General features: G+C 47.6%; 1 protein-coding gene and 1 pseudogene across 1 annotated transcript in view; both read right to left on the bottom strand.

Annotated features, from left to right (window-relative positions):
• Window positions 1–4,368, bottom strand: part of UBE2G1 (ubiquitin conjugating enzyme E2 G1) — a 113,464-nt gene extending 109,096 nt beyond the window's left edge. Inside the window, exon 1 of the mRNA XM_053570339.1 lies at window positions 3,479–4,368. Within this exon, the coding sequence (XP_053426314.1) occupies window positions 3,479–3,524 (46 nt within the window). The 5' untranslated portion in view covers window positions 3,525–4,368. The remainder of the gene's footprint in view (window positions 1–3,478) is intronic.
• Window positions 3,705–19,987, bottom strand: LOC128571045 (PIN2/TERF1-interacting telomerase inhibitor 1-like; annotated as a pseudogene).
• Between the last annotated feature and the right edge of the window lie 1,152 nt (window positions 19,988–21,139).

Raw genomic sequence — 21,139 nt, 5'->3', positions numbered from 1 at the left:
CTATCTGATTTCATGAATCTGTTTGGTGTTCTTCCTTCACAATAGCCATAAGGGTCTACTACACTAAAAAACCTTAACCAAGTAATTTTCAAGCTGGGGTGATTCTTTTCCTCACGGGACATTTGACAATGGAGACATTCTTGACAGTCACAACTGAGGGAATACACTACTGGCATCTAGTGGATAAAGGCCAGGAATACTGCTAAACATTCCATAATGCACAATATAGGCCTCACAACAATAATGAGCTCAAAACATGAGTAGTGCCAAGAGTAAGAAACTCTACAACATAAGGAATCATTTTACTCAACTCTGAAAGTAACCAGGTTCTTTTTTACGGTTACCAACAAAAACACAACCAATAAATTCTCCCAAATAATGAATCAAAATCCTTAAGATTTGGCAGACTAGGGGCTCAATACTCGTAGTCATTGTTGGCCATTGTTGTAACTTTCTGGAATTCTAGCAGCTAGAATTACAGGTGTGTGTAGCTGTCCAATTCAATAAATTCCAAAAATTTTTTTTCTTTTTGGGACAGAGTCTCAAGTTGTTGCCTGGGTAGAGTGCCATGGCATCATCATAGCTCACAGCAATCTCCAACTCTTGGGTTCAAGCAAGCCTCTTGCCTCAGTTTTTGTATTTTTAGGAGAGACAGGGTATCACTCTTGCTCAAGCTGGTTTTGAATATGTGAGCTCAAGCAATCCACCTGCCTCGACCTCCCAAAGGACTAGGATTACAGACACTTCAAGATTTTTAAAGCATTATTAATTATCAAACCTTCCAAAAGTTCACTCTAAATGATTTGAAGAAATTACACTTTACCATGGTTCGGCGCCTGTGGCTCAAGCAGCTAAGGCACCAGCCACATACACCTGAGCTAGCAGGTACAAATCCCGGGCTGCCAAACAACAATGACGACTGCACCCTAAAAATAGCCGGGTGTTGTGGCGGGCACCTGTAGTCCTAGCTACTTGGGAGGCAGAGGCAGGAGACTCGCTTGAGCCCAGAAGTTGGAGGCTGCTGTGAGCTGTGATGCCATGACATACTACCAGGGCAACAGCTTGAGGCTCTGTCTAAAAAAAAAAAAAAAAACCTTCAAAAATTTAAGAAAATATTAATAAAAGTCCATTGTTTCTAGTCAAGAAGTCAAAAAAACAGGACAAGTGCAGTGGTTTATGCCTGTAATCCTAGCACTCTAGGAGGCAGAGGCTGGTGGATTGCTTGAGCTCATGAGTTCGAGAGCAGCCTGAGCAAAAATCAAGACCCTGTCTCAACTAAAAATAGAAAAACTGAGGCAAGAGGATTGCTTGAGCCGAGTTGGAGGTTGCTGTGAGCTATGATGCCATGGCATTCTATCCAGGGCAACAGCTTGAGACTCTCTCAAAAAAAAAAAAAAGTCAAGAAAACAATCAGCAGCAGCTAAGTAACTTTATAGTGAGGCCTCAAAAATAACAAACTAAACCTTTCTCTCTGTTCTACCTTAAAAAGTATACTTTAGTGGCAGGCACCTGTAGTCACAGCTACTCAGGAGGCTGAGGTAAGAGAATCACTTAAACCCAAGAGTTTACGGTTGCTGTGAGCTATGACACATCAGCACTCCACCGAGGGTGACATAGTGAGACTCTGTCTCAAAAAAAAAAAGTATACTTTAGTGTACCCTATGAGAAAGTCAACCTTTAACAAAGAGCTCTGGGAAATGTTTTATCAATATTTGGGATTCATCCTGTCAAAAAGTGCAAAACTGAACCAAGCCACCATCAAAATCTAGAGATGATTCACAAATGGGAAGGAAATAAGTTTTGACTTATTGTTACTGCTAATACTGTTATTACTCATATTTTACTTACTGTGTGACTTGTTTTTACTTTATCTTTTCCATTATGTAAGAATTGAGTACTATCTTGATTTAGTATTTTAATACTGTTTAATAGTTCACGACATAGAACCTTATTCTGAATAAAGAATTCTTAAAGAGACCAAAAAAATTTTAATTTATTCCTCCAAAACAATAAAAAGTACGGAGAAAGGGTGTGTTTTTAAATATAAGATGCAATAAAGGTTGTCTTTCATTGCTTTTCCAATACATTTTTCGTGATGTGCTGTAGTATCATTAGAATTTCTCCATTCGCTTCAAGTCACTCCCCTTGAGCATCAAGAACTTTAGTGCTTGTCCAAACCTGCTTGCTCATAGTCTAATAATAAATCTAGTTATACAATCTGTAAGAGCCCCTGACAACCTTTTCCCTTAAGAAGCCATAAAGGTGACTTAACTAACACCTCAAACTCTTAGTGTATCTATTTCAAAGACATATTCCATCATTTCAGCCTTTGGCTTCTGCAGAAGGCTAGGAGCTGTTGGCTTTTAAGCAGGGAGTGGGAAGTCGCCCGAACTGAGAGTGACACACGCAGGGCGTTGGACTGCAGGGGTAACTGCTGGTTCATTTCTCTTTAAATCTGGCAGCACGTGGGAAGGCATTGTGAAGCCACCAACCCGCCTCCCCCCTTCCACTCGGCACACGTACCTCTCCAGAGCGCATGCTCCGCTCACACAGTCCTAGCAAGAGTAGGAGCCAACCTCCCTAAAAAGTCAACCTGGAAGCCACAAACGGCCGGAGGCCGGGACAATGGGGGAGGAGGACGCAGGTTCCTCTGGGGTGGCAGACCCGGCCGCTGTCCTAGCCAAAGCCGGCGGGCGCAGCCCCGGGGGTCTGCAGGCCCGAGCAGGAGCCGGAATCGCGGCGAGCACAAAGCCCCGAGCTGGCCAGCGAGCCGCTCTCCCCTCATCTGCTCCTACCCTCCCCCAGCCAGGCGGCGCAGCCGGAGCCCGTGCCAGGCGGAGGCAGGCGAGGTGACGTCCCGCACCCCTCCAGGTTCTCAGACACCCGCGCGCCCGCGCCGAGGCCGCCAAGGCCGGCGCTTTTGTTATCGGCCACAACTCCACAAACCCAGCGCTACCCGAGGAGAAGTTTTGCGCGCCTCACCTATCCGGCCAGGAGCCAGTCCCTTTCGCCCGCTCTTGCCCTCCGTTGCCTTCCTCCGGTTCAGACAGCGGAGACCGGGACTCCCACCGCGCCAGGCCCAGAAGCTCCCGCCTGCCCCCTGGGTCCGGCGGAGGCCGCCGCACCTGAGCCCAGGACCCGCCCCTCCAACGAAGGCGGCCCCTCCAGACCACCCACGGCCCCTCCCCCGCAACGTCCCACCGAACAGTGGGGGAGGGGACAACCTCCTCTCCGACCCCCAGGGCGCCAGGCCCTGTCTGAGAGCTAAAGCTGGGACGCGCGTCCCCGCCCCCAATGCCCTCCGGAGAGCCAGCCTAGTACTGGGCCGGGCCAGGACCGAAGCCTCAGGGTCCCCACCCTCACAGGCCCGGTCCCTCTCGGCCGTCCAGCCACTAGCCCAGGAGGAGGGGAGGGAGTACCCGGCAGCGACTGTCCGCGATCGCGGCGGGGCCCGGCGCCCTGCCGCCCGCTCGCTCACCTGCCAGCTGTCTTCGCAGTAGCAGTGCCGACTGCAGCTCCGTCATCTTCCCCGCCAAGGGCCCGGGCTGGCGCCGGGACTTTTGAAAGGCTAAGGACAGCCTCTGGGGACAGCTGAAGCTGGGTGTGCTGAGGAACCTGGGCCCCACGACGGAGCTCCGAAGCCGAGGGAGGCCGGGCTGGGGCGGTGGTACAGGCGCCTCGCTGCCTCTGCGGGTCCGCTTGGTTCAGCTCTTCTCACAGCGACACACGCCCGGAAGGGGAGGGTACCCGGGCTGCCGCGGCGCGCTCTGGGACTTCGCTCGCCCGCTTCCCTCCTTCAACCCGCCCGTCGGCCCCTCCGGAGCCTTCCCCGCCACTGCCTCACTGCGCTCAGGGCCGCTCCGCGCAGGCGCGCAGAGCCTGCCGACTTCCGAAGCGACCCGCCGGCTAACCCGACCCCTCTGCCTCCCTGCCCCGCCCCCGGCGGCGGAATCCCGCCCCTTGCACGCAGTTCCCCCGTCGCCGCCATTTTGGGAAGGTCGACACACAGCGGACTGCGAAAGCCTTCGCTGGTAGACGCCCTGTGGACGCCATGACAAAGAGGTCACGGAGGGTCAAACTGTCCTGTGAGTTGAAGCAGGTGGTCTGGGAGCGAAGGGTCCAAAAGAAATGGTAGTTGTCTGGTTATTGACAAGCACCCAACAGCCCTCTAACACTGCACACATGGTATGCGATTTACTCGTTGTTAAAAAACTGAACTTAGTACTGGTATGTCCCATTTCAAACAACCTCCAAAGCAGGGACTTAATGAATACTGATAATTCAATTTACAGGAAGAATGCACAGGGCGGCGCCTGTGGCTCAAAGGAGTAGGGCACCGGCCCCATATGCTGGAGGTGGCGGGTTCAACCCAGCCCTGGCCAAAAACTGCGAAAAAAAAAAAAAAGAATGCACAAAAAGATTTTTGAAATGAGCAAAATATTCTGTATTTCATAATACAAAATGTTGAAGCGGGCTGGGCAAGGTGGCTCAAGCCTGTAATCCTAGCACTGTAGGAGGCCGAGGAGGGTGGATTCCTTGAGTTCGGAAGTTCCAGACCAGCCTCAGCAAGAGTGAGGCCCCTTCTTGTCTAGCGTGGTGGCTCACGCCTGTAGTCCCAGCGTTGTGGAAGGCCAAGGCGTGTGGATTGCCTGAGCTCGGAGGTTCGAGACCACTATGAGCAGGAGTGAGCCAGAGTAAGACCCCGTCTCTACTAACATCAAAAACAGCCGGACGTTGTGGCGGGCGTCTGTAATCCCAGCTACTGGGGAGGCAAAGGGAAAGAGAATCGCCAAAGGAAGAACAGTAAAAAAAAAAAAAAAGAAAACAAAAAAAAAAAACTTCAAATGAAGAAGAATGAACAAGCAAGCTGAAATTTAAAAAAAAAAGAAAAGAAATACCCGGGCTTCGTGGGCATCTGTAGTCCCAGCTTCTCCGTGTGGGCGCCTGTAGTCAATGCTTCTCCGGAGGCTAAAGCAAAAGGATCCCTTGAGTCCGAGTTTGAGGTTGCTGTGAGCTATGACACCAAGGCACTCTACCAAGGGTGACAAAATGAGACTGTCTCAATAAAATAATGATTAAAAAATAACAATAATATTCTCATGAGTAAGGTGTATCAAGATTAGCAAAATCTGAACTATGCAGTTCAAACTATCATCCAAAGACCAAGGGCATTGGTACACACCTGTAGTCCCAACTACTCCCAGGGCTGAAGTGGTAGGATCCAGCCTGGGTGACATAGGGACACCCTGTCCTTTTAAAATATAGAGGGAAAAAAAGGCGGATACAATGGCTTACAACTGTAATCCTAGCACTCTGGAAGGCCAAGGCTGGTGCATTGCTTGAGCTCAGGAATTCCAGACCAGCCTGAGCCAGAACAAGACCCCATCTCTACAAACAATAGAAAAAACTAGCTGGATATCCTGAGGGGCACTTGTAGTCCCAGCTACTTGGGAGGCTGAGACCAGAGGAGCTCTTCAGCCCAAGAGTTTGAGGTTGCTATGGACTCATGGCACTCTACCCAAGACGACAGAGTGAGACTCTGACTCAGAAAAAAAAAAGGGATGGAGCAAAAGGATAAAACCTACTAACACTCAAATTTATCTGTTCCTTTAACAAATATTAATTAAAGGCCCAGCATGGTGGCTCACACCTGTAATCCTAGCACTTTGGGAGGCTGAGGTGGGTGGATTGCCCTGAGCTCACAAGTTCAAGACTAGCCTGAGCAAGAGTGAGACTCTGTCTCTAAAAACTTAGCCAGGTGGGCAGCACCTGTGGCTCAGTGAGTAGGGCGCTGGCGCCATATACTGCGGGTGGCGGGTTCGAACCCAGCCCTGGCCAAACTGCAACAAAAAAATAGCCGGGCATTGTGGCAGGCACCTGTTGTCCCAGCTACCTGGGAGGCTGAGGCAAGAGAATCTCCTAAGCCCAAGAGCTGGAGGTTGCTGTGAGCTATAATGAGAGGGCACTCTACCGAGGGTGACAGAGTAAGACTCTATCTCTAAAAGAAAAAAAAAAGAAATCTTAGCCAGGTGTTGTGGCAGGCAACTGTCGTCCCAGCTACTTGGGAAGCTGAGGCAAAGAATATCACTTGAGCCCAAGAGTTGGAGGTTGCTGTGAGCTATGATGCCAGAGCACTCTACCAAGGGTGACAAAGTGAGACTCCATCTTAAAAACAAAACATAACAAAACAAATGTTAATTAAACCTTACTATGTACCTGGACTGTAGAAGAAAGAGCTCTTTTTCTACCCTCAAAGGGCTTACAGTAGCTGGGAGCTCTAGGTAAGGTAAACAGCTAGAGGAAAAGCAGGTTACAGCGTAATTTCTTTTATTGTAAAAATTGCTGAAAAACTGTCTTCACTTTCCCCCTAGAAAAATAATTAAAAGGGCTAGGCCTGGTGGCTCATGCCTGTATTCCTAGCACTCTGGGGGGCTGAGGCTGGTGGATCTCCTCAACTCAGGAGTTGGAGACCACCCTGAGCCAGAGAAACCCTGTCTCTAAAAATACCCTGGCACTGTGGCAGGCATCTGTAGTCCTAGCTACTTGGGAGGCTGAGGCAAGAGGATCACTTTGAGCCCAAGAGTTTGAGGTTGCTGTAAGCTATGATGCCACAGCACTCTACCCAGGGTGACAAAGTAAGACTCTATCTCAAAAAAAAAAAAAGGGCCAGGCATGGTATTCATGCCTGTAATCACAGAACTTTTGGAGACTGAGGCCTAAGGATTACTTGAGGCCAGAGGATCACTTGAAGCCAGGAGTTCAACACCAGCCTGGTCAACATAGCCAGATGCTGAGATGCTAACTCTATAAAAAATCAGCTGGGTGGTGAGGGTAGGAGAATCATGTGAGCTCAAGAATTTGAGGTGAGTTATGATGACGCCACAGCACTCTAGCCTAGGCTACAGAACAAGACCCTGTCTCAATAAAAAATAAAATAAATTTTTAACACCATCATTGTGCTATGAGACAGGGTCTAAACAGAAAACAAAAACAAAGGAACAAACACTGAGTGAACCCCAGCCACTTTGGAATAACAACACCTAACGGCTGATTTGTAAGGCCTGAAGTTTACCAAGGTTGAGGTAAGAAAAAGATAAAAAATAAGGGTCAAAAATAACTATTTATTTAGAATGAGAAAATAAATCACAACAAATAACTATAGGCTTGGAGAGTAGATCTTATTCTCTAAGACCTTTTTAGTTATCAGAAATGCAGCCTGATTGCAACCTGGCTTTCCTTTCTCAGGTGGAACAAACTTCAACCCTCAGAGGGAAAGAGAGATTCCTGAAACTTCCTTTACCATAAATCCATTTTTGACAGTACTCCTCCTTTCTAGATCCAAATCTTTCTTTGTTGTTGTTTATGTTTGTTTGTTTGTTCTGTTTTTTAAAAGACAAGAGTCTTGGCTTGGCTCCTGTAGCTCAAGCTGATAAGGCACCAGCCACATACACCAGAGCTGGTGGGTTTGAATCCAGTCCAGACCTGCCAAACAACAATGACAACTACAACCAAAAAATAGCCAGGCGTTGTGGCGGGTGCCTGTAGTCCCAGCTACTTGGAAAGCTGAGGCAAGAGAATTGCTTGAGCCCAGGAGTTGGAGCTTGCTGTGAGCTGTGATGCCACAACACTCTATCCAGGGTGACAGCTTGAGGCTCTGTCTCAAAAAATAAATAAATAAATAAATAAAATAAAAGACAGAGTCTCGGGCGGCACCTGTGGCTCAAGGAGTAGGGCTCCGTTCCCATATGCCGGAGGTGGTGGGTTCAAACCCAGCCCCGGCCAAAAGAGAAAAAAAAAAAAAAACGAGGTAGTAAAGAATCTATTATTTAAAAAAAAAAAAAAAGACAGAGTCTCAGCTGAGCATGGTGGCACACAGCACTCTGGGAGGCCAAGATGGGCAGATCACCTGAACTCATGAGTTTGAGACCAGCATGAGCTCTAAAAATAATCAGGCATTGTGGCAGACGCCTGTAGTCCCAGCTACTCTGGAGGCTGAGCAAAAGAATCACTTGAGCCTAAGAGTTTGAGGTTACTATGAGCTATGACAGCATGACACTACCAAAGGTCACAAAATGAGACTCTGTCTCAAAAAAAAAAAGAGACAAAGAGAAAGAGAGTCTCACTCTGGTGCCCCAGCTAGAGTGCCATAGCGTCAGCCTAGCTCACTGCAGCTTCAAACTCCTGGGCTTAAGTGAACCATTCGCCTCAGGCTCCCAAGTAACTAGGACTACAGGCCACCACTGCAATACCTGGCTGACTTTTCTATTTTTAGTAGACTGACATCCAGCGGGCCAGGGCAGTCAGTAAAAAAGCAAACACACATTAAAGTCAGCACTGGTTTATTTTAAGTGATGTGATGGAAATGAATAGGATGAGTGAGTAACTGAGGAAAAGGGTCTATTATCTATAAGGCCTCTGAAGAGATTTTACTTGTGCTGAGATTACAAAAAGGAGATGCCATTTGAAGATTCTGGAGAAGAGCATTCCAAGCAGGGAAACCACTACTGCTAAGACCCAGGGGCATAAAAGAGCTCAGCTTGTCCAAAGGGGTCATCGTGGGTGGGCAGCTATAATGAGTGTAGGGTGGAGAGGCAGGCAGGGTCATCTCACAGGGGACCCTGTTGGCTACAGCAAAGGGTTGGAATTTAATTTAGTTGCAATGGGAGCCTTGGGAGGAGCATAATCTGATGTGTACTTTCTGTTGTTTTTTTTTTTGTAGAGACAGAGTCTCACTTTATCACCCTCGGTAGAGTGCTATGGCATCACACAGCTCACAGCAACCTCCAACTCCTGGGCTGAAGCGATTCTCTTGCCTCAGCCTCCCGAGTAGCTGGGACTACAGGCACCTGCCACAACACCCAGCTATTTTTTGGTTTGCAGTTCAGCCGGGGCTGGGTTTGAACCCGCCACCCTCGGTATATGGGGCCGGCACCTTACCAACTGAGCCACAGGCGCCGCCCTGATGTGTACTTTCTAAAGCTCATTTTTTGTTGTTGTTTGTCTGTTTGTTTTTTGAGACCGTCTCACTATGTTACCCTCAGTAGAGTGATATGGCATCACAGCAACCTCAAACTCTTGGGCTTAAGTGGTTCTCTTGCCTCAGCCTCCCAAGTAGCTGGGACCACAATGTCAGGCTATTTTTTTGTTGCAGTTGTCATTGTTGTTTAGCTGGCCCGGGCTGGGTTCAAACCTGCCAGCTTTGATGTATGTGGCTGGCACCATAACATGTGTGCTGCGGGCGCTGAACCCTAAAACTCACTTTGGTGTTTATGGAAAGAAGAGATTGCTGGAAGACCAGTAAGTATGACTATTTGGGGAGGAGGGCTCTAAATCTTGGGCTCAAGCAATTCTCTTGCCTCAGCCTTCCAAGTAGCTGGGACTACAGGCACCCGCCACAACATCCATTTCTAGAGACAGGATCTCGCTCTGGCTCAGTCTGGTCTCGAACTCATGAGCTCAGGCAATCCACCTGTCTTACCCTCCCATAGTGCTAGGATTACAGGCATGAACCACCGCACCTGGCCTTTGAGTCTTACTTTGTTGCCGTGGATAGAGCACAATGGTATCATAGCTCACAGCAACCTCAAACTCTTAAACTCAAGCAATCCTCTTACCTCAACATTCAAAGTAGCTGGGACTGTAGGTGTCCACCACAATGCCCAGCTGGCCTGGCTGTGGAAGACCAGTCAGAAGGCTATTGCAAAAGATTAGACAAAAGTTGCTGATAGTGGCTGGGCAAGGTGGCTCCTGCCTGTGATCCTAGCACTCTAGGAGGCCGAGGCAAGAGGATTCCTTGAGCTCAGGAGTTCCAGACGAGCTTGAGAAGAGGGAGATCCTGTCTCTAAAAACAGCCAGTGCCTATAGTTGTGGCAGGCACCAAGAAGTTGACACTTCAGTGAGGAACAACTGTCATTGGACCAGTCAACAAATTAAGGAGATAACTGCAGATTCTGAGAAGCGCTGTTAAGAAAATAAGGTAGAAGCCATGTGACGCCATGGCACTCTACCGAGGGCGGTACAGTGAGACCCTGAAAAAAGAAAATAAGGTAGAGGGCCGTGCCTGTGGCTCAGTCGGTAAGGCGCCAGCCCCATATACCGAGGGTGGCGGGTTCAAGACCAGCCCTGGCCGAACTGCAACCAAAAATAGCCGGGCGTTGTGGCGGGCGCCTGTAGTCCCAGCTAGTCGGGAGGCTGAGGCAAGAGAATCGCTTAAGCCTAGGAGTTGGAGGGTGCTGTGAGCTGTGTGAGGCCGCGGCACTCTACCGAGGGCCATAAAGTGAGACCCTGTCTCTACAAAAAAAAAAAAAAGAAAAGAAAAGAAAATAAGGTAGCGACCGGGTGCAGAGGCTCATGCCTGTAATCCTAGCATTCTGGGAGGCTGAGGCAGGTAGATTGCCTGAGCTCACAGGTTGGAGACCCCTCATCTCTAAAAATAGCCAGGTGTTGTGGCAGATAACTGTAGTCCCAGCTACTTGGGAGGCTGAGGCAAGAGGATTGCTTGAGGCCAAGAATTTGAGATTGCTGTGAGCTGTGACATAACAGCACTCTACTGAGGGTAACCAAATGAGACTCTATCTAAAAAAAAAAAAAAAAAAAAAAAGATAGATAAGGCCAGGAAAGGCTGACTGGAAAGATAACTTTAGCCACAGTGATCAGGGCAGGCCTCTCTGAGGTCGTGACATTTGAAACTGAGAGGAGGCGGAGGAGGCTATGAGGACGTAGAGAAGAGTGATTCAGACACAGGGACTAGCACGTGAGAGTCTCCCCCCTCCCTAATAGGGTGTAAGAGTGTAAAGAAGAAAGAAGGCTGTGTGGCCTGGGCACAAGGAATGAGGGGCCAGAGGGACAGGCTATAACATCAGGGAGGTAGAGAAGAGAAACCAGGCTAGGCTTTGTAGACCAAGGTGAGGAATGCACTTTATCCTAGCTGGGGTGGGAAGTTATTGCAGAGTTTGGAGGAGTGTATGGCCTCTTTGAAGAGCTTTAGCTATGAAAGAAAGAAATGAGGTAGGGCAGTGGGGGAGGGATATGAGTAGGGGAGGGAGACCTGTGCCTGGCTCTGAAGACAGGTCTGGTCTGAAGTTTTATTTATGTTCCCACCTCACAGCTCCCCATCCTCCAGTCGCTGTCACAGGTTTGAGCAGCAAACCTGTTCCTTTTTGGGTCACGGTGGAGTCACATGCATGCCTAGAAGCCTGCAATTCCCGCTAAGTGCTAATTAGCTTCTTTGTCCCTTGGGATCAAAGGTTCTGCCATCTGTAGAATGGGATTGAACTTGTGTCCCCTCAGAGGGTGCTCTGAGTACGAGGCCTTTCAGTCCCTAGTAGGAAATGTTTGTTGGGACTCTGAGCTTCCTGTGGGCTTCAGAGAAGGCCACCCATCATCCTGCTTACTGGGCTTCTCACAGTTCCCCTTATGCTCCCATCGCAGAGACTGAAGCCCAGAGAGGAGCAGGGGCCTGCCCAAGGTCCCCAGGGAGGCAGAAACAAGGCCAGAGATGAACTCTGGCCTCACTTTTGATTTTCTGCTGTTCTCACACATCACGCTGTGGTCAGAAGCAGTGAACTTGAGTCTCAGAGCCTACTAAGATCTATTTCCCTGAGAATCTATTTTCTTCTCACTTGTCCCTGGTGCTTAGGACTCTTAGAAGTCTTTACCTGTCCCAGGGGCCACCTTGGGACTGGTCCTCATACCTGTCTCAGGTATTTGCCAGCCTCATCAACAAGGAAGTTTTTGCTGATCTCAGTAAGCACACCGATGATGGAGTTGTGGTGGGTAGAAGCCATGCTACAGAGTGTGTGGAGTGAATGACTATAGAATGTGACTACCAAGGAATCAAAAGATAGAAGGTACTGGCTAAAAAGTGGGGGCAAAGGAGAAGCTTGTATTATTGGGTTTTGGTTGTGTTTGCCTTACAGGATGAAAGAAGGAAGACTCAGCTGGAATGCTGATGGGAAGGAATCAGTGGAAAGAAAGAAGATAAGAGATTCAGGAGAACAAGAGGGTAATGGATTAAGCCGGGTCCCCAAGAAGGGGAGGAGCTGTGTTTCAGAGCACAGATGGAGAAATAAGCTTTAAGCAGGAAGGAAAGTACATGGCCCTTTGTAGCTCCAGGGAAGAAGGAAGGAACTAATGTGGATACAGATGAGTTTACAGGCTTAGGATCGGGAGCTGGCAGAGTTCTATGCCAAGGGCTCTGTGAAGTGGGAAACACTTTGCTGAGCACGAAGATAAAGGGGGAAAGGATGATGGTTTAAGAAATAGCCACATTACACCTGCAGTGCATCTTACAAGGGTACATGTGAAAGTTAGTAAACGTAGACTATAAATGTCTTTTTTTTTTTTGTAGAATTTCACTTTATGGCCCTTGGTAGAGTACCATGGCCTCACACGGCTCACAGCAACCTCCAACTCCGGGGCTTAAGTGATTCTCTTGCCTCAGCCTCCTGAGTAGCTGGGACTACAGGTGCCTGCCACAACACTCGGCTATTTTTTTGTTGCAGTTTGGCCGGGGCTGGGTTTGAACCCTCCACCCTCGGTATATGAGGCCGGTGCCTTACCGACTGAGCCACAGACGCCGCCCAGAATATAAATGTCTTAACACAATAACTAAGAAAGTGCCAGGAAGGCTATGTTAACCAGTGTGATGAAAATGTGTCAAACGGTCTATAAAACCAGTGTATGGTGCCCCATGATCGCCTTAATGTACACAGCTGTGATTTAATTAAAAAAAAAAAGTAAAATAAAAAAGAAATAGCCATTATGGGGCACAGTAGAGAGAGTTTAGGAGGGACACAAGGAAGATGGTCAGGCAATCTTGAAAGCCCAGGTAATGTAATAAATTTATAGTGGTACCCATCTGCCCACTTGAGTGATTTTTTTCAGCTATGCTCCCCTGTTCAGATGTAGACACAGAGAAAATGGGCAGTTGAAACGACTAAAGAAAGACAACTGGGCAAGAGGGTTGAGGATACTGGTGAAAGGGCTGAAGTGATGGGCCAGAGATTCCTGTTATCTAAGTAACATCTATGCTATAAATCAGAATAATTTATTTTTTATTTTTTTTTATTTTTTGCAGTTTTTATCTGGGGCCAGGTTTGAACCTGCCACCTCTGGTATATGGGGCCGGAGCCTTACTCTTATGAGCCACAGGTGCCACCCCAGAATAATTTGTTTTATTTGCCCCGTTCTTCAAGGTTGATGGAAAAGCTAACACAAGGTTCTTTATATGAGTGTGTATAACCTCATTATTAGGAACTTCACATCCTGTTGATGCACGTGATACAAGAATGTTTCAGAACTGTGATTGGTGCATATAATGGAATTCGTGTTATTATGTAGACACCCAGAATCTTTCAAACCAACCTCTCATATTTTGGTAATTCCCCACTTCCCACAGGTAGATGCTAGGTCTTATCTGTCAGTCTTCCTTTGCAGCCAGGCCCCCAAAGTGTGACCTGTCTACCAATTAGATGCAGTCCCATGAGACCTGCACTAAGGATACAGTGCCATGAGGAAGGAGGCATCAACCCTACAGAATCCATTTTGCTGGCAAGGCTCTCGGAGGCTGTAAGGTCAGAGGTCCTATCAATAGTGGCAATGCTCAGAAACTGCAAGCCAGCTGCTCTTCAGGTGTCTAGTGGTAGTAGAGTTCTGCCTCTTAGTTTATTTATTTATTTATTAAAAAAAAATTTTTTTTTGAGACAGAGTTTTAAGCTGTCACCCTGGGTAGAGTGCTGTGGTGTCACAGCTCACAGCAACCTCAAACTCTTGGACTTAAGCGATTTTCTTGCCTCAGCTTCCCAAGTAGCTGGGATTACAGGCGCTCGCCACAATGCCCAGCTATTTTTTGTTTGTAGTTGTCATTGTTGTGTGGCAGCCAAGGCTGGATTTGAACCCGCCAGCTCTGGTGTATGTGGCTGGCTCAAGCTCAGCTTGAGCTACAGGTGCTGAGCCTTTTTTTTTTTTTTTAAGAGAGAGTCTCACTTTGTTGCCCTCAGTCAAGTGCTATGGCATCATAGCTCACAGCAACCTTAAACTCTTGGGCTTAAGTGAACCTCTTGCTCAGCCTTCTGAGAAACTGGGATTATAGGCACCTACCACAATGCCTCTAATTTTTAGAGATGGGGTGTTGCTCTTGCTCCAACTGGTCTGAACTCCTGAGCTCAGGCAATCCACCCACTGGCAAGAGCCACCGTGCCCAGATTTTTTTTTTTAGAAAGAGTCTTATTTTATCACCCTGGGTAAAGTACTAGGGCATCATAACTCACAGCAACCTCAAACTCTTGGGCTCAAGCAATCCTCTTGCCTCAGTTTTTCTATTTTTAGTAGAGATGGGATCTTGCTCTTATTCAGGCTGGTCTCAAGCTCCTGAGCTCAGGCTATACACCTGCCTCAGCCTTCCAGAGTGCTAGGATTACAGCTGTGAGCTACTGTGCTTAGTATATTTTGTTTATTTTAGAGACAGGATCTTACTTTATTGCCCAGACTGGAATGCAGTGGTGTGATTATGGCTCACTACAACCTCAAACTCCTGGGCTTACATGATCTTCCTGCCTCAGCCTCCCGAGTAGCTGGGACTATAGGCATGCACCACCACACCGGGCTAATCTTTCTCACTTTTTATGGAGATGGGTTATCACTATGTTGCCCAGGCTGGTTTCTGGCTTTGAGTGATCCTTCCTCTTCAGCCTCCCAGAGTATTGCTATTATAGGCATGAGCCACCACACCCATCCTCTCTCACTCTTTAAGCTACCAAATAAATAGTCTTCAATAAATTATTCTCCTGCATAAATGCATTAAAATAAATGCTCTCATTTGTACCCAAAGATTATTTTGCAAAGTTAATCACAATCGAGAATGTAAGTTCTCTGAGTGCAGAGAACTTGTTCCAAGGCCTAGAACCAATGCCTAGTTCTTACTATCTAAATATTGGTTGAAAGAGTAAATGAAAGAATGAAATGGGCCAGGTGTGGTGGCTCATACCTATTATCCTAGCACTCCGGAAGGTCCAGCTGGGTGGATTGCTTGAGCTTAGGAGTTCGAAACCAGCCCGAACAAGAGGGAGACCACACCTCTACTAAAAAATGAGGCGAAGGATCACTTGAGCCCAAGAGTTTGAGGTTGCTGTGAGCTATGATGCCATGGCACTCTACCAAGTGGGACAAAGTGAAACTGTCTCAAAAAAAAAAAAAAATGAATGGAGGAATAAGAAATTGTTCTTCTGCCAGTAAATCTTCCAATATGAATTCTTGACCAAGGCTTCCTTTGACAAATTGCCTGGTAGATGTTATATCCCTTTATGATTTTTTTAATTATCAGAACCAACTCCAGGGTAGTAGATGTAACTTTTTAGAATAGCCATGGTGACAACAGATCTTGGTGTACTGTGGGTGACATGGGCAGGAAAATACACCTTCTCCATAAAGACTTTATCTGTGAGCGGGTAACTGAAGCCAATGGCTTACAATGGGGTTGAGTTTCATAACCTTGGTAGGTGACAGTGATCATACTAGAAGAATAGCACCCCAGCCTGGGACTTTTCATGGTCCATAGCTCAGGGAATTGCTACTCTTCCAGATCCATGGACATACTATGAACAGAAAAACCCACAGACCCTTGAGGTCAGCACAGACTCCAAGTAGTGGTGATCTTTCTGGATGCTGCGGTGACACCCAAGGCTTCTTCATCCTCCTGGCAGGAGAGTCCCTTCTGGGATTACCAGATTTCTGTTTTTTTTTGTGATTGCCTAGCACTGGCTGACAGGAAGCAGTGCTTATGTTGAAATTGCCTATTTATGTGTCTCCCTTCCCCAAACTGGTAGTGTTAAGACCAAAGACTGGTTCTGAAATATTGACACCCTCACTCGTGGTCTGCTAACTCAATATTTTCATCTAATAAAAGGAAAATACAGGCCAAGCACAGTGGCTCATGCCTGTAATCCTACCACTCTAGGAGGCCAAGGTAGGAGGATTCCCAGAACTCAGGAATTAGAGGCCAGCCTGAGCAAGAGTGAGACCCTGTCTCCACTAAAAATAGAAAACAAAATCAGCCAGTTATTGTGGTGGGTGCCTATAGTCCCAGTTACTTGGGTGGCTGAAGGATTGCTTGAGCCCAGGAGTTTGAGGTTGCTATGAGCTAAGGCTAATGCCAAGACACTTTAGCCTAGGCAACAGAGTAAGACTCTGTCTCAAAAACAGAGGAATTTATAGGATTACTGTTAAGATCAAGTGAGAAGGGCGGTGCCTGTGGCTCAGTCGGTAAGGCACCAGCCCCATATACCGAGGGTGGTGGGTTCAAACCCGGCCCCGGCCAAACTGCAACCAAAAAATAGCCGGGTGTTGTGGCAGGCACCTGTAGTCCCAGCTACTCGGGAGGCTGAGGCAAGAGAATCACTTAAGACCAGGAGTTGGAGGTTGCTGTGAGCTGTGTGATGCCTAACGAGGGCCATAAAGTGAGACTCTGTCTCTACAAAAAAAAAAAAAAAAAAAAGGGAAAAAAAAAGATCAAGTGAGAAAATATAGGTAAAGGCTCAGCACAGTGCATGGCATGCCAAAGATGCTCAGAATTTTTTTTTTTTTTTTTTTTTTTTAGAGAAGGAATCTTGTGTTGCGCAGGCTGGATTTGAACTCCTGGGCTCAGTGATCAGCCTTTTTAGTAGCTGGGATTATAGGTGTGTGTCACTGTGCCTAACTGATGTTCAGAAATTCTCTTCTTGCTTTGTCTTTAAGAACAAATACAAATGACACACATTACGTTTCTTTAATCCCTCACCCGTGGGACCCAAAATCAATCCTTCTCTGAAATCCCAAGACCTTTTGACAGTGGCACATGCAGATGTGATCACATACACACACACATGAATAGAGAAAGCAGTTTGATGACTGTGAGGAGGCTATGAGTTGAATTTTTTTTTTTTTAAGAGACAAAGTCTCTAGGGCAGCGCCTGTGGCTCAAGGAGTAGGGTGCCGGTCCCATATGCCGGAGGTGGCGAGTTCAAACCCAGCCCTGGCCAAAAAAACAAAAAAAAAAAAAAAAAAGAGACAAAGTCTCACTTTATCGCACTGGGTAGAGTGCTGTGGCATCACAGCTTATAGCAACCTCCAACTCCTGGGCTTAAGCGATTCTCTTGCCTCAGCCTCCCGAGTAGCTGGGACTACAGGTGCCCACCACAACGCCTGGCTATTTTTTTGTTTTGCAGTTTGGCTGGGGCTGGGTTCAAACCTGCCACCCTCGGTATATGGGGCTGGTGCCCTACCCACTGAGCCACAGGTGCCACCCAATGAGTTGATTTTTTTTTAATTTTAAAATATTACAGGGGGTTCGGTGCCTGTGGCTCAAGCGGCTAAGGTGCCAGCCACATACACCTAGCCAGGTGTTGTGGTGGGTGCCTGTGGTCCCAGCTACTTGGGAGGCAGAGGCAGGAGAATCACTTGAACCCAGGAGTTGGAGGTTGGTGTAAGCTGTGATGCCACAGCACTCTACCCAGGGTGACAGCTTGAGGCTCTGTCTCAAAAAAAAAGTATATATATATATATATATAACAGTGGGGTGCAAATGTTTTTGGTTACATGGATCACTCTTGTTATGCTTGAGTCAGTGTTATACATGTGCTCAATGAGTTGACTTTTTTTTTTCTTAGAGCCTTGTTCTGTCACCTGGGCTAGAGTGCCCTAGCATCAGCCTAACTCACAGCAACCTCAAACTCTTGGGTTCAAGTGATCTTTCTGTCTCAGCCCCCAGAGTACCTGGGATTACAGGCACCCTCCACAGCTTCTGGCTACTTTTTCGATTTATTTTTTTATTTTTATTTATTTATTTTTTGTTTTGTTTTGTTTTGTTTTTGGCCGGGGCTGGGTTTGAACCCACCACCTCCAGCATATGGGACCAGCGCCCTACCCCTTGAGCCACAGGCGCCGCCACTTTTTCCATTTTTTTTTTTCTTGAGGCAGAGTCTCACTATGCCACCCTTGGTAGAGTGCTGTGGCGTAACAGCTCACAGCAACCTCAAACTCTTGTGCTTAAGCGATTCTCTTGCCTCAGCCTCCCAAGTAGCTGGGACTACAGGTACCTGCCACAATGCCTGGCTATTTTTTATTGCGGTTGTCATTGTTGTTTAGCTGTTGGTTTGAACCCTCCAGCCTTGGTGTATGTGGCTGATGCTGTAACCACTGTGCTATGGATGCCGAGCCTTATTTTTTCAATTTTTATTCTATTTTACTTTTTTTTTTGTAGAGACAGAGTCTCACTATACCGCCCTCGAGTAGAGTGCCGTGGCGTCACACGGCTCACAGCAACCTCTAACTCTTGGGCTTACGTGATTCTCTTGCCTCAGCCTCCCGAGCAGCTGGGACTACAGGCGCCTGCCACAACGCCTGGCTATTTTTTTGTTGCATTTTGGTCGGGGCTGGGTTTGAACCCGCCACCCTCGGCATATGGGGCCGGCACCCTACTCACTGAGTCACAGGCGCCGCCCTATTTTTTCAATTTTTAGTAGAGACAGCGTCTCAAACTCCTGAGCTTAGGCAATCCACCACCACCCCCCACCTTGGCCTCCCAGAGTGCTAGGACTACAGGTGTGAACCACTGCACCTAGGCTCAAGTTGATTCCCTTTTTTAAAAAATTTTTTCTCCCTTACCATCACATACGAGTTTGCGCTGGTCAAGTTGATTTCTTTCCTTCTTTCTTTTTGTGTGCATCGGGGGTGTCACTCTTGCTCAGGCAAGTCTCCAACTGCTGAGCTCAAGCAATTCTCCCTCCTCAGCCTGCCACAGTGCTGGGATTACAGGTATGAGCCACTGCATCCAGCTTCTTTCCCTTTTTCAGTTCCACCTGGGTATCTGAAATGTCAGGCCCTAGAGCTGTGACCTGGGGCTTGTTCTTCAGCTTTGCCATGCACCTGCAGAAATACTCCTGGATGGTGAAGGCACTGGTTGTTGTGGTGGAGGTTTCGTTCTCATCTGGATTGAGGGGCTGGAATCGTCCTTTTGTGAATTTCATATAACAGCTTCATTAACACAGTTTTTGGAAATTTTGGACTTTTCCTTGAGGCTAAAAGATTTTTTTTCCTTGTTGTCTGAGGAGACTGCTGTTTCCTGCCCATGGCAAGTGTTTTCAGTTCAGCCAGAAGCTGGTTGAAATCTTTTTTTTTTTTTGAGACAGAGCCTCAAGCTGTCGCCTGGGTAGAGTGCTGTGGCATTACAGCTCACAGCAACCTCCAACTCCTGGGCTCAAGTGATTCTCCTGCCTCTGCCTCCCAAGTAGCTGGGACTACAGGTGCCCGCCACAATGCCCGGCTGGTTTTTTTTTGGTTGCAGCTGTCATTGTTGTTTGGCGGGCCCGGGCTGGATTTGAACCCATCAGCTCAGGTGTATGTGGCTGGCGCCTTAGCTACTTGAGCCACAGGCGCCGAGCCGGGTTGAAATCATCTTGATGTAAAATCCAGTTGTCTTCATTATTGACTGTAGTGGTGGTTATTTTTAACTTGAACTTTATTTTTGTTTATAATTTTATTTTATTTATTTATTTTTTTAATTTAATTTTATTTTTTGAGACAGAGTCTCACTTTGTCACCCTGGTAGAATGCCCTGGCGTCATAGCTCACAGCAACCTCAAACTCTTGGGCTCAAGCGATTCTCTTGCCAGTAGCTGGGACTACAGGCACTTGCCACAATGCCCTGTTACTTTTAGAGATGAGGTCACATTATAGCTCACTCTGGTCTCGATCTTCTGAGCTCAGGCAATCCACCCACCCCGGCCTCACAGAGTGCTAGGATTACAGGCATGAGCCACCGCGCCCATCTCTTAACTTGAACTTTAATATGATTTGTGGCTTCTTGCTCCTGAGCCCCTAAACCCTTTCCTTTCGACTACCTCATCTTTTCTAGCATCCTCTGGCCAAAGTTGGAATCATCATTACTGCATGCTGTGTTTCTTGGATCCATAGCCCACTTCTGTTTCTGCTGATGCTCAGCCAGCATTGACATGTCACAGAGCCTGTGACACTGGGGCCTCCCGATCCAGCCACCATGGCCAGCAGACAGCCAGCTCGAGGAGAAGCTAGAAGTATGGGATTCACTTGCCAGCGGGACAGCAGATTCCATTTTTTGAAAATTCTTTTCTTTGAGGAGATCCAGGGAAGCTCATGTGTGATGGCCCTGTTTTATTCCTGACACAGATAAAAATTCACTTATTATTCCCTCAGATAACCATTTGCTTATTCATTCATTCACTTATATTTCACACATTCATTTAGCAGGTGTGTGCAAATGAGAAAAGGCATCAGTGAAAGGCAATCTTGTAGCATTCAGGTCCTAATTCCTGCCCTACATGCAGACATAAATATCTTTCCCTTAAGAGGCTATCATTTCCAAAGAAAATCAAAAGCATTTAACCCAATGCCTCAGAGATTCTGATTGAGGGAGATTTTGTACTTCACTTGTTCAGCAGGACTCATCTCAAATGGTGGTGTTTCCCAGCACAAATGTTACACACAAGAAGAGCAAATCCCCCCTCCACAGTGGCTCAAGCCTGTAATCATAGCACTCTGGGAGTTCAAGGCAGATGGATCACCTGAGTTCAGGAGTTCAAGAGCAGTCTGAGGCTCAGCACCTGTGGCTCAAGCGGCTAGGGCGCCAGCCACATACATCTGAGCTGGCGGGTTCAAATCCAGCCTGGGGCCTGCCAAACAACAATGACGGCTGCAACCAAAAAAAAAAAATAGCCGGGAGTTGTGGCAGGCGCCTGTAGTCCCAGCCACTTGGGAGGCAGAGGCACGAGAATCTCTTGAACCCAGGAGTTGGAGGTTCCTGTGAGCTGTGATGCCATAGCACTCTACCCAGGGTGACACTTGAGGTTCTGTCTCAAAAAAAAAAAAAAAAGCAGTCTGAGCAAGAGCAAGACCTCCGTCTCTAAAAATAGCCGGGCATTGTGTCTGGCGCCTATAGTTCTAGCTACCTGGGAGGCTGAGTCAAGAGGATCGCTTGAGCCCAAGAGTTTGAAAAAAGAAGAGCAAGCGGGTGGCGCCTGTGGCTCAGTTGGTAAGGCGCCGGCCCCATATACTGAGGGTGGCGGGTTCAAACCCGGCCCCGGGTGAACTGCAACCAAAAAATAGCTGGGCGTTGTGGCGGGCGCCTGTA

This window comes from Nycticebus coucang, chromosome 18, assembly GCF_027406575.1.
Source record: "Nycticebus coucang isolate mNycCou1 chromosome 18, mNycCou1.pri, whole genome shotgun sequence".
In the NCBI taxonomy this organism is placed as follows: domain Eukaryota; kingdom Metazoa; phylum Chordata; class Mammalia; order Primates; family Lorisidae; genus Nycticebus; species Nycticebus coucang.
This window is presented reverse-complemented; position numbering and strand designations above follow the sequence as displayed.